The sequence below is a fragment of the Lathyrus oleraceus genome, chromosome 4, assembly GCF_024323335.1.
Source record: "Lathyrus oleraceus cultivar Zhongwan6 chromosome 4, CAAS_Psat_ZW6_1.0, whole genome shotgun sequence".
In the NCBI taxonomy this organism is placed as follows: Eukaryota; Viridiplantae; Streptophyta; class Magnoliopsida; order Fabales; family Fabaceae; genus Lathyrus; species Lathyrus oleraceus.
This window is the reverse complement of record NC_066582.1, coordinates 472,135,662-472,152,572: the sequence shown is the minus strand read 5'-3', so window position 1 is coordinate 472,152,572 and position 16,911 is coordinate 472,135,662. Positions and strand designations below refer to the sequence as shown.

Here is a 16,911-nt window from a genome sequence, read left to right as displayed (position 1 = left end):
CATGCATCAAATTAGAAAAATCATAAGTCAATAATGGTGTATGATAAATGAATGGGATCAAAACCATGGCAAAGATGAGGATGTCTAGTTATCTCATGCAAAATTTCATGTCCATCCAATAAAGTATGAGAATTTCACAAATGAAATGGGAACATGTGTCACACAAAGTCAACATTTGACTAGGCAGGGAAGAAAAATCTCAAACAAATAGAAAATAGTTCAATTAAATCCAGGAAAATTCACATGTAAACTAGACATACAAGAGTAGGCTCATGCAAAATTTCAATCCATTTGGAGGTCAAGAAGCATGGCAATGAAAATCATGAAGTTGGTCATCAATGGTGTGACACAAATTGTCACACCCTAATTCAAAAAATCATATCTCACAAACCACAAATGATAAATTCACAAACTTTATACCAAAATCACCATGAATGTGTCTAGTTTAAGCACAAAAAATTTGGGAGCCATTGGATACATTCTCATCATTTCACAATTGATTTGGCAAAGTGTACAAAATTTGGTCACATGTCACAAACCCTAAGGCCATTTAAAAACCACTCATCCAAAAATTCTGGAAAAATAATGATAAAAAAGTAGAGATCATGATGAACACAACACAAAAAATCCCATTGAATTTGGATTAAAATTGAAGCTTTTATGATTTTTGCAAGATTGGTGGTTTGAATGTGAAATTAATTGAATTAATATTTGAGAAAATGGCATTTTGGTAATATTTTGACCCACTAATCAAAACACGGTCGTTTAGGGCCAGGATTTGAAATGTTTTGATTGGCTGGAGGGAGAAATGGCCATGCACACGAAAATGGGGAAAATCTGGGCAAATTGGGATTAGGGTTTACTGTTCACCACCATCCCCAAATCATGATTTCTCAATTTCTCCCAAAAATGTCAATTGAGCATACCATTGTAATCATCAAACAACATACAACAACAATCCAAACCCTATTTTCATTAATTTGAACTACACAACAAGAAATCAAAGGAAACATTTTCAAGCATCAAACTTTATCTCATCATATCTTCATGAATAAGCAACCATTCCAAAAAGTGAAAGCATCACTAAACTCAGCATTGAAAAACCTATTCAAAACATGTGTCAATTTGAGAAATCATGGAGCTCGAAAACTTACCTATTTGGAGGGGCAATGGTGATCCAGTTGGTATTTGGTGACCAATGCTTGAAACAGATGAAATAAGGCTTTCCAAATGTTGATTAGTTGAAGAATTTTGCCTTGTGGATGCTTGCCTTTGCCTAAAATCTAACCTGCCATGGATGATGCAAGGTTGAAGACAGTGATGGAGAGGCTTCTACAAGTGGAGAAATGTGGTTGCAGTAGGTCCACAATGCTGCTTATGTGATGAGAAGACAAAGGCCAGGCAAAGTTTGCTTTGAGTGTCTTGGACTGGTTTTGAAGGTGTGGTTTTTAGAGGAATGAATGATGTGTGCAGTTGGTCATGTTGGTTGCAATTGATTTTTATGACAGGGTTACAAGGCAAGGCTTGGTTTTGCAAGTGAGCAAGGGCTTTGGTTTGAGATAATGCTGTATGCAGTTGGATGGTGGCTAGCTGTTTGTTGGCAAGGCAAGGTTTTAAAACACAAGGCAAGGCCCAGTTTGAAGGAGGTTTTTGGTGAGTGAGTTAAATCCAATGCCTTGTTATGTGTGTTGGTTTGTGTGCCTGCTGTAACAGGAAATGTTGGTTTTGTTCTCCTGCTATTTGGATGTTGCTAGCAGGTTTTGGAAAATGCAAGTGCCAATAGCCAGGTCAAGTTGGAGAGAGTGTATGTTGCTGGCAGTTGGTTTGTGTTGGTAAGGTTTTGGTGCTATTTTTCATGACAAGAGATGGTGTTTTTCAATTTGCTGTTAGAAGCATGGCACAGTTGGTCTATGGCAGATTTCATGCCATGTTAGCAAGGCAAAAGGTTGGTCTATTGGGAGTTAGAGATGCAATGCAAGTAGCAAGGTGTGTGCAGGTTTGAGAATCAACATCAAAAAATGAAGTGCTGTTGTTGGTTTTATGACAGGAACAATGCAGTTTTTTTTTATGTTCTTCTTTGAAGCAGGGCCAGGGTTAGTTCATTTTGTGAATTTGGGAATCATTTGGTAGATGCAAAAGTGCAGTCTTTTGGAGAGTGAGTGAATGGGCCAAGGCCTTGTTGGTTTGTGTTGGTAAGGTTTTTGACAGAAGAAATTGGAAAATCCCAGCAATCTATGGGTGTGTTGGTTGCAGCTAGTTGTGTATGACAGGAAAAATTCCACAGTGCCAAAACCAGGTGGACCAAGACTTTGTGAAAGTGTATGTTGGTCATGTGTTGCCAAGGGCTTTCTTGCTGCAGGATGTTGGCTGCCACTTGCTTCACAATGATGAATATGGATGTGTCATCAAAAATGCCATGCTTCTTTCTGCTGCAGTATGTTGCTACTGTCCTATGTTGACAGAAAATCCATCCTAAAACCTACTGTGGAGTGCTGCTTCTACAGCAAGGCAATGTCCTTCTACATGACAGAAAAAATGCTTGAATTCTGCTGCTTGGTATACGGCATGGTATTTTAGAAGAGAAAAAATGCCAAGGGTTTGTGGTAATGCATCAGTGAAGTTCTCTTGATTTTTCCATCCAATTATGGCTTGTGTCTGCTATTGGGATTCAAAGAATGATAGAAAACCTGCTGCATTGCTGGACAGTACAAGGTAAGGCAAGGAGGGTGTGGTTGCTTTGTACTTTTCTTCCAAAATTCAAGTAAGCAAGCATGGTCTCTTTTCTGAGGTTTTAGGCTGCTAAGATGTGTTCAATTGACAGAGAATGGCCTCCAAAAACTCTGTTTTGATGAGTACAAATCATGGTATGGTGGATAGCATGGAGTGGTATGGTGAAATTGTACCTTTCTTACAATTCAAGCAACCAAGTATGATTCACATGTGCTGCATAATTTGAGCTTGCAAACACACTTAAAATGACATTTTTGAGCTGTTCCAATTGGCCAAATGTTGAAAAAATGTTTAAATCAAAAAGTCAACTCTTGGTCAAACTTGCATTTAAATGAGAAATGTCAAAATATGCCATTTTGATTGGTGAAGTTTTGGCTCATGAAATTTATATTTTTGGAAAGAGGGGATCAAATGTGACTTGTAGGAAAAAACCCCACCAAAATTGGCCAAACGGTTTGAGAGATATGGCCCTTTGAAGTTCAAGATTTTCTGAAATCGATTCGATCATAACTTGCCAACCACACATGGGAATTGAGAGTTCTAGGACTTTTTGGAAATGGGAGAACAAGATCTTCAACTTTCATGTTGGGCAAAAATTCATTTGAGGCTTGTATCATGATGTAGGTTTGAGGATCAAAACTTTCCATTTCTGGTAAGTTTCAGTTACAGGCCCAGTTTCCGTTTTGGGAAATTTCTGATCTGGCTTCAAATTCTTCCATGATGGTGTTTGGCATGATATATGATGACTATTTGGACATGAATGAACTCTCACAAACCAATTCCAATCATCAAATCACTGATTAAATAGACAGTTGACCAACAGTTGACTTTTAGGGTTTCTGACTGATTATGCATTGACTGATGATTTCCAAACCCTAATTCCTAGAGGACTTGACTTCAAATGATGTCCCAAGACATATGAACTCTTGATTAATGAGCATGGTGCCTAAATTCCACAAGAATGGCCACCATCCACTGCCTTGACTGACTGTTGACTTTCTAGGGTTTTTGACTGTCTGTGTATGAACTGATGACCTCTGAGCCTTCAACCCTTGACTTGAACACTTCAAATGGACCTCCAAGTCATGTGAACTTGTTGGACCAACCCCAAGGCCTTGGCTCCTTGAGAATCACCCTTGCTTGATTGGTTGACTGATCTCCTGATCAGTTTGACCTAATTCCTTGATTGGCTTGCACTTGAGGCACAAGAGGCAATGCAATGCTATGCAATGGATCATGATATGTTATGACCTAACATGAAAATGTATGTACAATGATAGGTGCAAATTTGAGGTGCTACAGTCATCTGCAACTGCAGTCATAATCACCATATCTTCATAATCATCTGAATATTGGCGTGCAAACTTCTCTCCTTCCTCCTTACCTTTTGTCTCCCCCTTGTCTTTATTGTACCAATAATTCTTGGCCAAGTGACCCCACTTTTCATAGTTATAACACTGCACACCTTTTCTCTCCTTGTCTTTCTGAAAGAAGTTTACTTCTCATCTTTTCGAGGATTCATAAGCCTTATCTTCGTTCTTATGATTTTGACGATTTGACCAAGACTTCTTGCTCTGATTCTTGTGTCCTTTGCCTTTGAGTTTGTTGGAACCATCATGCTTCTTTCAAGCCTGAGCCTGCAGTGCTTGTATCGAATCTTGAACCCCTTTCCTTTCGACAATCCTAATCTCATGTGCCTCCAACAAACCAACCAAATCTTCTAGTTTCATGGTTTCAAGATTGTTGGATTCTTGAATAGCTAGGATAATATGATCAAAGTGAGAGGTCAATGTACATATTACCTTCTCAACTATCATCTTATCAGTTAGAGTTTCACCACAACCCTTCATGAGATGGATGGGATTTTGCACCTTTGACACATAACTTGCAATCTTTTCATCTTCTCCCATCTGCAGCAATTCATATTGTCGTTGCAAGGTCTGCAATTTGACGACTTTGACTTTATCACCTCTTTCATAGTACTTGACAAGAATATCGCATGCCTCCTTTGCCGATTCAATATGAGAGATCTTGTCGAAATTCACTGAATATATCGCCGATTGAATGCAATACGCAACCTTGCAATCTTTCTTCTTCGCCTCCATGTTTGCAACTCTTTGAGCATCAGTTTTATTCTCAGCAAGCTCGGGGACGCCATTAATAACCACTTCTAGGGTTTCATGAAAGCCGAACAAGGACTTCATCTGCTTGCTCCATCGGTTCCAATTTTTTTCATCAAGAATTGGAAGAGAATTCAGAGTGTCATTAATACCATTCATCTTTACTGCGAATGATTAACAACCCATGATCCCGGAAATACGATCACCGACTTGTGATTCTTGAAAACACGATCAAAAATCTAATCAGACCTCTAGATACCAATTTGTTAGTGTGTTAGGCACTTTTAGTGAGGAGAGAGAGAGAGAGAGAGAGAGAGAGAGAGAGAGAGAGAATAAGGAAAATAAGAATTGATATTATTGAATTATGACTGTGTTACGAAATTGAATTATAAAGTATCTATTTATATACAACTAAAATGACTTGACTATTGAGCAACAAATATAACAAACCATAAATCCTAATTAACTTTGAGCTTAGACCACACCGAACTTGGATTATCTTGCATATATCTCAATAGAATTAGTTATTTGTTAGCCGTAATTTACGGAGAATCGTTAAATGCATTTGTAGTTAAGATCTCTTCTGATCATTATGATAATAATTTTCATACCGCAGAAAAATTCTAAAAAGGGGTCTATGTGATCGATCTAGAACAAGATCCACTCGTATTCTAGGCACACTGTGGCATGTTAGATAATAAGACCATAAATCTTAAAACCAAAGATAGAAGGCAAATCAGGCTCAGTACATATTTTTTTAATATAAAATTTTATACTTACCATCTTAATTGATTTGATCGTCAAAGAATTGCTATCAAACTAGAGCAGAAGATGGTATCAAAGTTCTCCGTTAAACACTCACTTCTCAAGAATATGTAAAAAGATGTTTCATCCGAATCAAAACATGGTTTGCCTCAAAACTCAATTCATGTTAAAATTTTAGTTAGTTTTAAGAAAAGTCCTAGTCTCCTATGGTCCATTTTCGAACCTGTCATCTATCAAACCTTGTCATTGTGATGTTTGAGGGAAAGCGGTAAAACAACAATGAGTGAGAATGTTTAATTGCTATAAGTTCTATAAACTAATCCAAAGAGTAAACAATATTAATTTATCAAAAATAAAGCATTAATAGATATAATTAGGTGTCATAATTATAATTATATGAATTAATTAACATAAACACTAATCATCTCCTCCATTAACCACCATTGAAGCAACTTGTTTAACTTATTATCCTCTCTTTGCACACAAGCAACCACCACTTAATTAACTTAATTATAAGATCTAATACCTAATAATTCCCTCAAGTATCTCAACATCTCAAGTTAATTTTTTTCTACCATGCGCTGATTAAATTTAACTATAATTCTCGTGAAAATATTGTATTTTTTTATATAATATAGTGACTTAAGTTTACCTTATTAAAAATATATAAATGAAACATCGTGGTTCGAACTCACAAACCTGCACTGATATCCTTACCGTTATTAATTGAGTCGTCTTAACGGTTGAAGTTGTTTGAATTATTTCATGTGCTGTAACTGGTTACCACGAGTGTGTAACCGGTTACAGTTGAAGCTGACATGCATTCCAAAAGTAGAGAATTGAAGTTTTCGTAGGGGTAACTGATTACTAGAAATAGTGTAACCAGTTATCACTGAAGCTGAATTAATATATTTTAATTTCAGTGTCAGGTGTAATCGGTTACCTGTTTTGGCGTAATCGGTTACATCCCCGAATTTTTGTGTTTTATGCTATTGTACTTAGTCATTTTACATTCCAATCATTGTGTAATTTGTATATAAGTGTGTCAGGTGCACTCTCACCCTAGTTAATGAAATTACTCATTCTCACCCTCAACTCTCTCTCTCTCTCTCTCTCTTCACACATCCAAAGTTACTCATTCCAAGTTTTACCAACTTTGTGGTTGCTTGTTCTAACATTTGGCATCAAGAGCCTAGTTCAGATCCACAAATACCTTGTGTGCAACATGAATTCAGTTTTCAATAAAAGAATACCTGCAAATTTACTCATTCATGATGCAAAGAACTATGACAAGTGGTGCAAGCAAATAAAGGTGTTGTTTAGCTACCAAGATGTTCTTGAGATGATCAAGAACGATGTTACTCCTCATGTTCAGAATGCTACTAAAGTGCAGCAAGCAACACATAAAGAAGAGAAGAAAAAGGATTACAAAACGTTATTCTTGATTCACCAATGTGTTGACGGTGACAACTTTGAAAAGGTTAGTGATTACAATTCGTCGAAGCAAGCTTGGGAGATATTAGAGAAAGCTTATGCAGGGCTGACAAAGCGAAGGTGGTGAGGTTACAAACTCACAAACGGCAACTCAAATTAATTCAAATGGAGGAAAAGGAAATAATTAGTGATTTTGCGACGAGAATCACTCAGTTGGTCAACTAAGTGAAGACGTGTGGATAAACCATTACGGAGTAGTATGTTGTTGCTAAGATCTTGCATTCTTTATCACCAACATTCGATAACATAGTTGTGGCGATTGAGGAGTCGAAGGATCTTATGATGATGAGCAGAGAGGAGCTGCAAAGTTCTCTTGAGGCTCATGAGCAAATGATGGAGGAGAGGAATAACAATAAGGCAAAGACAGAGATACATTTTCAAGCTCGTTTCAATGAGAAGGACAAGAGATCGAAAGGAAAATGACCCTTGAAGAATAAAGGGAATTTTCATAATTTTGGTGGAAAAGAGTCCCAAAATTCAAAGAATTCGATGAGTCAAAGGGATGATGGAAGCTACAAAAAACATGGTGGTCATAGTAACTTTAGAGGCGAAATAAAGAGATTTGACAAGAGCAAGGAGCAACGCTACAAGTGCCAACAGTTCGGTCATTTTGTGAAAGAATGCAATGTGAACTAGAAGGAATCTCAAGGGGATAAAACCAAGGTTGCAAAGCAAGAGTTTGATGAAGAGAATACACTCTTCGTCATGATCACGGAAGCGAATTGTAGAAATTTACAGTTGTGGGACAACAGCTGCAGTAGCTCAAAGAGTGCAGAAAAATTGGGCTGCAGCTGGTTGAATGATACGGTTGACCGGTTGCATGAAGAGGAAGACGCCACGATGAGTATGAAAGAAGTTCAATGCAATGAGGAGTGGTATTTGGACTCGGGTTGTTCAACTCATATGACGGGAAGAAAGGATTGGTTTTTCAAAATCAATTGTTCCATGAAGAACAAAGTAATGTTTGCGGATGACACCACTCTAATGGTCGACAGTATCAGTGATGTTTTGATCATGAGAAGGGATGGTGGACATTACTTAATCAAAGATATCTTGTATATTTTTAGAATTAAATGTAATCTTCTAAGCATTGGTCAATTGCTTGAGAAGGGGCACACGATTCATATGGAAAACAAGGGGTTGCGCGTTTTGGATGCAAATGGAGTTTTAGTCCTTAAAGTGCATATGGCTACCAATAGAACCTTCAAGGTTGAGTTGAAGGTTATGGAGCACAGATGTCTTGCTACTGCAGCAAGTAGAGAATAATGGATGTGGCATTATCATCTTGAGCATCTCAATTTTATAGAGCTCAAGAATTTGCAAAAGAACGGTATGGTAACAGGGTTGCCATCTATCAACGTACCAGCTGAAATGTGTGCAAGCTAAGAAACATAAGGGAAAATTCAACAATGATGCAGACCGGAGAACCGAGAATCACCTTGAGGTGGTGTATTCGTATGTTTGTAGACCGATGCAAGTAGATTCCATTGGTGGAAATAAATACTTTGTCACTTTTATCGAAGATTATAGTAGGAAGTGATGGACATACCTAATCAAGAGAAAGGATGATATATTTGTAGTGTTCAAGAAGTTCAAGTCCATGGTGGAGAGGCAAATTGGTCACAAGCTCAAACTGCTCAAAACATATGGTGGAGGCGAATATGTCTCAAATGACTTTGGGAATTTTTGTGACTAAGAAGGGATTGTACGTGAGGTAGTACCACCATATACAATAAAACATAATGGTGTATCCGAAAGTAAAAATCGATCGATTATGAACACGGTGAGAAGCATGTTGAAGGGGAAGAACTTGCCGAAAGAGATATGGGGAGAAGCAGTATCCACAACTACCTATTTGTTGAATATGTGCCTTACAAAGAAGTTGGAAAATGTAACATCGAAGGAAGCATGATATGGGTTCAAGTCAAAGCTGAACCACTTGAAATTTTGTGGTTCCATTGCATACCGACATGTTTTAGGTTAATTTTGAAAGAAGTTGGATGATAGAGGAGAGGTGATGATTCTTGTTGGATATCACTTCACCGGTGGTTACAAGCTGTTGTATTCTGTTAATAGGACGATCATGATCAGTCAGGATGTTGTAATCGATGAAATGAAGCAGCTAAAATAAGGTGTAACCGGTTACTAGCAGTATGTAACCGGTTACATGCAGGCTGTAACCGGTTACCAGAATCCTGTAACCGGTTACAAGTATGAAATTTTGGACTCTGAGGTAACAGGAACTACATAATAGCATTTTGTCAAAGCCCGAGATGAAGTAAATGTTATGAGGTTAACAAGGTAAAGGGGTTTCCCTCAGAGACTCCAAGATTTTAAGTTCTTTCGTGATAATGAGGTCAATGATGATGGTGATTTCGTCCATTTTGCACTTATGACCGAATCCGAACCTATTAATGAGGAAGAGGCTTTGAGTGATCCAAAGTGGATTTGTGGTATGAAAGAGGAGTTGTAATCCATTGAGAAAAACAGTACTTGGGAGCTTGTTGATCTACCAAAAGGAAAGAAGGAAGTTAATGTGAAATGGATGTTCAAAGTGAAGGCAAATTTCAAGGGTGGGATAATCAAGCATAAGGCTCTATTAGTGGCTAAGATTTTCGCAAAGAGAAGATATAGACTTTGAGAAGGTATTTGCACCGATTGTTAGGACTGAAACCATTAGGCTTGTTGTTGGCATCGCAAATAACTACAATTGGCTTATTTACCAAATGGATTTCAAATCCGCATTTTTGAAGGGAACACTTGAAGAGGAGGTATATGTAACACCTTAAATTCCCCCGAGTAAATTTAAAACATTTATCAAAGTAAAACAAAACAACATGCAATTTAGGATGCTACACTACAACATACAATCAACCTGCTCAGTTATAAATACATGTAACACTTTGCATTTATAAAAATAGTAGTAATAACCACATGTCTGAATGTTAACTTTTATTAAATTGTAGTGGAACAACAATAACAAACAGTTAACTCAACATAACCAACATCAACATAACCAACATCAACATAACATGTCATATAAGAAATATTAAAATATAAAGAAAGACACAGTATTCTAATCCCCCAGTGTTACACATCAGAACAGGCGTCGACACAAAAATAAAATGAAAGACTTCATCTTCCACTCACATCTGAACTCATACTACAGATTATCTGCATGTTACCCACGTGGAGGCAACATTCAAACATAAAGGGTAAAATATCATAATTATATAAAGGAAAGCATGATAATGAGTAAGCATCAGATTATTACATGCACATCACCCATTCCATAACACAATTCCATATAATCCACACAATGGTTATTCACACATAGTAATAACATAACAACCATCCAACATAACAACAACATAATCAACCATCCAACATAATAACAACATAATAAATCATCCAACATAATAACTAATGTATAATGCAATGAGACTCAACAACTCGACTCAATGCATGTGGTACCAATACGTGAACACTCAGGTTCACCACTTTGATCCTCACCTCCTAGGATCAAAGTCATCAATTTGTTACCATCACCTCCAATAACATCTCATTGATTCCATCAGCTCCGAAATCAGCTATCGACCCAATCCAAACAATGGGATTTGAGGCTCACCAACAAATGATCATCTATCCAACAACACAAATGCATACAACATACAAGACATGCAACAACAACATCATGCATAGAGATCCACCTCCATAGTCAATGTACACCGTCAATATTGACCATCATGCATCAAACACATGTTATACAGCTCAACAACATCAACATACAACATGATAAGCAACAACAATGCATTTAAGGTTATGTCACACAACCATACAAACAGTACAATGCATTCCAACACCAACACATAGAAAAATATTCATTTTCAGGTACTAAAACCAATTTTAAATGACATTACACACTTTCAGTTTTTCGACGCTTCGAATCGCGTGTCAAATGGAGTTATGGAGCTGAAGTTACGTCATTTATAATTTCCCAATTTTTTTACGTAAAGTGGTAATCGGTTATGCTCAAATTGGTAACCGGGTACGGGTTTTGAAATCAGACCATAAACTTATTTTTCGCCATTGGAGGCCTTCCGGACCTCCGGTTTCAATTCCATAAAAACCTCAAATCTCATAATTCGCCATACTATAATTATTCAATGATTAAAACAACAAATTCACATTATATCACAGATTAGCATAAACAATCATTCATTCTCGTCAATTCATATGTACCCCAAACCTCCAAACAACAACCATTGCAACAATTCATCATTCCAATTCTGACCCGAAACCACACCAATTCGCACAACTTTTACATCACACAATTCAATCAAATTTTATGGGTTTAACAACAACATTTTCATCATTCACACAATTCAATCAAATTTCATGGGTTTAACAATAACATTGTCATCATTTCCACAATTCAATCAAATTTCATGCGTTTAACAACAAAATTTTCACCATTCACATAATTCAATCAAATTTCATGGGTTTAACAACAACATTTTCATCATTCCCACAATTCAATCAAATTTCATGGGTTTAACAACAACATTTTCATCATTCCCATAATTCAATCAAATTTCATGGGTTTAACAACAACAATTTCATTATTCACACAATTCAATCAAACTTCATGGGTTTAACAACAACATTTTCATCATTCTCACAATTCAATCAAATTTCATGGGTTTAAGCAACATTTTCACCATTCACATAATTCAATCAAATTTCATGGGTTTAACAAATATTTTTATCATTTCGGCAATTCAATCAAATTTCATGGGTTTAACAACAACATTTTCATCATTCATATAATTCAATCAAATTTCATGGGTTTAACAACAACATTTTTATCATTCATACAATTCAATCAAATTTCATGGGTTTAACAACAACATTTTCATCATTCCCACAATTCAATCAAATTTCATGGGTTTAACAACAACATTTTCATCATTCCCACAATTCAATCAAATTTCTTGGGTTTAACAACAACATTTTCATCATTCCCATAATTCAACATAGAGAAGAAAACAGAAAATCTACATGGCATAATCTACCCACCATCATCATGTTAACCCTTAGATAATCAGAACTGCACCCTTACCTTAGAGTTCCTAGCAATAACTTCTTTAACCTTCAACAAATGTGAATCTCCCCTTGAGCCCTAACCTCTTCTTCTCTCTTTCTCTGCTTATCCTCTTTTCTCCCTAAATGTTATGTAGTGAGTTTCTATTCCAATACCCCTTTTATATTTTTATTATAAATCCTATTATTTTATTAACTTACTATATTATCATTATTTTTTTAATAATAATAATAATAGTAATAATAATAATAATAATAATAATAATAATAATTATTATTATAATAATAATAATAATAATAATAATAATAATTCACTCAAATTAAATAATTAAATTAATATTCATATGATATTAATTAAATAAATAAATAATAACTAATATGATTAATTAGTTATATTCGTGATTACTATCTTGTCTTGATGTTATTCACCGTTAATAATTGTTAGATATATTCTCACCCCCTAGTTGTTGTTGTGGCATCTGTGCTCCTCGGGAGTACAAACAATCAGGTGCAGAAGTAGCTACTGAGTAGGGGACGACATTTACGCCCCTTTAGATTTTATCATTGGGTCTTAGAGGAGTCGCTATGATATGTAACACTGGGGATGAAATGTCTTCTATCATTGTGTGATGTTTTGTTTTGTCTTGTTGGAGTTGTTGTTGAGACTTTATGTTGAACTTTGTTTAATTTCCGTTGTGTTTTTGCATGACTATTTGATTTTTTGAAGTTTTACGTTTTTGTGACACTCTAATATTTGATTTTATTCAAACTATTTTGTTTAAATGTTGAGTCGGGGATTAAGGTGTTACAACATGCATTCTAGTACCAGAGAATTGAAGTTTTCGTAGGGGTAACCAGTTACCATAAATGGTGTTACAACATGCATTCTAGTACCAGAGAATTAAGTTTTCGTAGGGGTAACCAGTTATCATAAATGGTGTAACCGATTACCACTAAAACTGAATTAATTTGTTTTAATTTCAATGTCAGGTGTAACCGGTTACCTGTTTGGCGTAACCGATTATAACCCCGAGTTTTTGTGTTTTCTGCTATTGTACTTGGTCATTTTACATTTCAATCATCGTGTAATTTGTATATAAATGTGTAGGGTGCACTCTCACCCTAATTAATGAAATTACTCATTCTCACCATTAATTTTTTCTTTCTCTCTATTCTCCTCTTTCATTCTCCACATATCCAAAGTTATTCATTCTAAATTTCACCAACTTTGTGGTTGCTTGTTCTAATATTAACGGGATAAAAATATTATATTTTAGAATAATAATAAAAAAAGAATTGTGTGCATATTGTGGCGGTCTAATTAGAATGCTTCAAGAAATTGTAGGGTTTATATGTTGCATACAATTATGATTTTTTTTAGAAAGTTTAAAGTTTGCTTGCACTCGGGGTACTTGGGGTTTATCATGCATATTATATTCTCTTGCTTGTACTAGTTAGAATTTAGTATTGCTCCAATCTAATCACTTTAGATAATAAATAAACTATATCATAATTCCTCTTCCTTTTTAAAGAGAAAATCTAGAGGAATTTTTTTATAAGCAATCTAGTGAAAATGGTTATATTGCGAATTTAAAATCGATTTCAAGATATCAAAAGTCTCATAATTTCTAATCATAAAAACCATATTTATAATACTTTTAAATGATATTTTAATAATTAAAAGTACTTCTCAGATATCAAATATATTTGAAAATGAAGTCACATATGATTATTTAAAAATAAGCAAACTTACTGTTTTTGAAATAATAATCCGTTAAATGTAATTAAAAAAAATTTACTGTAATTCTTTTAGCATAATCAACATATTAATAATTAATAATTATTATAAATGTGTGAGATTGTATATTCAAAATCGAAAAATAATGTTCAATCTTAATTTTATATATTATAGAATCATATATTGAGAAACAACGAGATATGATCTTAGTGTTGTGATTCTAGATTTTGACCTTAATAATTTTTATTAATAAAAACATTGTCCTTCATAAAACATAAGATATTTTGACAAATGTTCTTTTAGTAAAAATGTTCAGAACATAGATGTAAAGTTTGACATGATCACAATGCATAAAATAGGTTTAGGTTATTTACAAGCAGCATAAAATAGGTTTAGGTTATTTACAAGCAGCGAATACTCAAAATTTTCTCTTTGTTATTCCTGTTGGTGGACTAGGCCAACATATGTCTCCAGTAGAATATCATAATATATTTAAATATTGAATTATCATTCCCCTATTTCATATTAATGAGGTTTGTCCTGTTTGTCGCAAGACTTGTTGTATACAAGTATGGATTGGAAGTCTCACATTGATTAGAAAAATGGAGGTTGAGCATTTTATAAGAGAGGGGATTCTGACGCCTATCACATTAAGGTTTTTGGTGAATATGTGATGTCTCTTTCACTTGTGTGTTGCTCTTGACCAAATGTGGATGCTTCTTATGATGACCTAACAATGGTATCAGAGCCGGTGGTTCAATTAAGGGACTGACTCCTTGTATCGAAAGTCTTCCTGACAAGGCGATGGTCAAGCGACATGTCCCGTTGAAGTGCCACAACGGCAGTATAAGGGTATGTGGATGGAAAAAGTATTCGCTTGAATGAGAACATAGTTGATGGACTCACACTTGAGTGAATGATTGATGTGTACAAGGTTGAGCTGGAAGTCCCACATCGTTTAGAAAAGTGGAGGATGAACAATTTATAAGTGAGAAAACTCGTACACCTATCACCTTAAAATTTTGGATAAATATATAATGTCTCTTTCACTTCGTGTGTGTTGTTCTTGATCAAATGTGGATGCTATTCATAAAGACCCAATGTTTCTTTATTAAAGATATCTTAATTGATATATTTTGGAAGGGTAGAATATCTATGAAGAAAGAGACGCCTGTAAATTTTTTATTGACCCACGGAAGGGAAGGTCGACACTTAGGCCAACAGTGGGTATGAGAGAATCATACATGTGTAAACTTGACTGAGATTTCGTGACTAGTGAGAATTAGAGTTGGAGGTTTTATTGTGAGATAAAGTCTCAAATCTAATTTAAATAAGATGGTTAAATATGAGAAAATATACTCCGACAATTAATATATTTTCATTCCATTTGTCTTTTACACGTTTTATTTTTTAACATCAAAAGTAGATAATCTTTTACAAAGAATGCAAAGATTCATGTATAATAATATCATAATAATATTGTATCTCCTCAAATAATAAATAAATTTTTCAAAATAATTAATTTTATCATCTAAAAAACCATAGCGCCAGAATTTATTGTACTTTTACCCTTCTTACATTTCTGTATAATCTTTAATACATACATACAATGCTAATAAAAAGTAGAAGAAGAAAATCTAACCATATCAATATCATGTTGAAACAAGACTTGATGACAATTGGCACTCATTCTTAATAAATGTGCAATTGAGATTTAAAAAATGAAAAAATCAAATAGATAACTCAGAGCTCATTAAGTTGAAAAAAAGTACATCAGAATCATAATTTATGTTTACACAATGCTCATGGCAATAGTATAATATATATATAAAAATAAAACCACTTAAATACACTTAATCAATCTCAATTGACCACTTCACCTATTTTTGAATCACCACAAGAAAACAAAACAATTGAAGTCAGTTACTTACTGTTATTACTAGCTAGCTATGTCAACAAAGCATAATCAACATGCACCACAGTTATAGAACTCAACAAGTTCATCCATGGATCCCAATTGCGTCTCATTTCCACCACTCTCAAGCATCCACAACAAATGTTCAAACAAAACAACTTCACAAGAAACAACCACAGCACCATCCTCACAACAAGACCTATCCACCAGCTCCTGAAAAACCGGGTGCTGAACAACTTCAGCGTTCACGAGATACCGTCGCCGCGACTTTCCGACGTAGACAGCGTGAAGGTCTTGTTGTTGTTGTTGTTCGTGTTCGTGTTGCTTGGAGGAGGAAGAGACAGAGCTGCTGGTGCGGGTTAGTTTGGTTAACGATGGCCATCTTTTGATGGCGGATTTGAGTTTTGTTAGCTTTGCAAGCTTGGCCATTTTGGGAGAAGAGAAGGTGTTTGATGAAATGTGTCAATGAGAAAAAGTGGAAATGGTGAGAGGAGTGATGAGAAGATGGGGGAGAGAGTTTCGTTATAAAGAGAGTGATGATGATGATGGGAAGTGAGGGAGTAAACACGTGCATGGCCCACTGTTTAGAACACAGCTAAGAATGTGAAATTTGTTGGGGGAAATGAAAAACCATTTGCTATTTTGTTGGCATATTGCGAGAGGTTTTTGGGATTGGCAAAGTTTTCTTGTGTTTTTACATGTCTGCCCTTTTTTTAGGTACTTATCTTTATGATTTTATGATTTTAGAAATTGTCTACATTCAGCTAATGAGTAATTTGACACCATTTAATTTTGATCAAACCATTCTAGTTCCGAGTTTATCCAACAAAATGGGTTTAAAAATAGAGTGTTTGAGCATAACATTTAGACACAGAATATTTAGATACACACTCATAAAAAATTAATCAACTAAACTAATGTATCATTTTAAAATAATTAAATTATGTATTTCATTCCTCTTAAAATAAAAGTCTTTTTTAATTACTATATAACTAAAAAATATAGTAATTGAATAAATAAATATAATAATTTTATAAAATCATTCT

General features: G+C 35.0%; 1 protein-coding gene across 1 annotated transcript; it reads right to left on the bottom strand.

Moving 5' to 3' along the window:
• Positions 1–15,703: 15,703 nt before the first annotated feature.
• LOC127076223 (auxin-responsive protein SAUR78) lies at positions 15,704–16,488 on the bottom strand. The gene has a single exon (XM_051017812.1). The coding sequence runs from the start codon at positions 16,292–16,294 to the stop codon at positions 15,917–15,919; it is 378 nt and encodes a 125-aa protein (XP_050873769.1). The 5' UTR covers positions 16,295–16,488; the 3' UTR covers positions 15,704–15,916.
• Between the last annotated feature and the right edge of the window lie 423 nt (positions 16,489–16,911).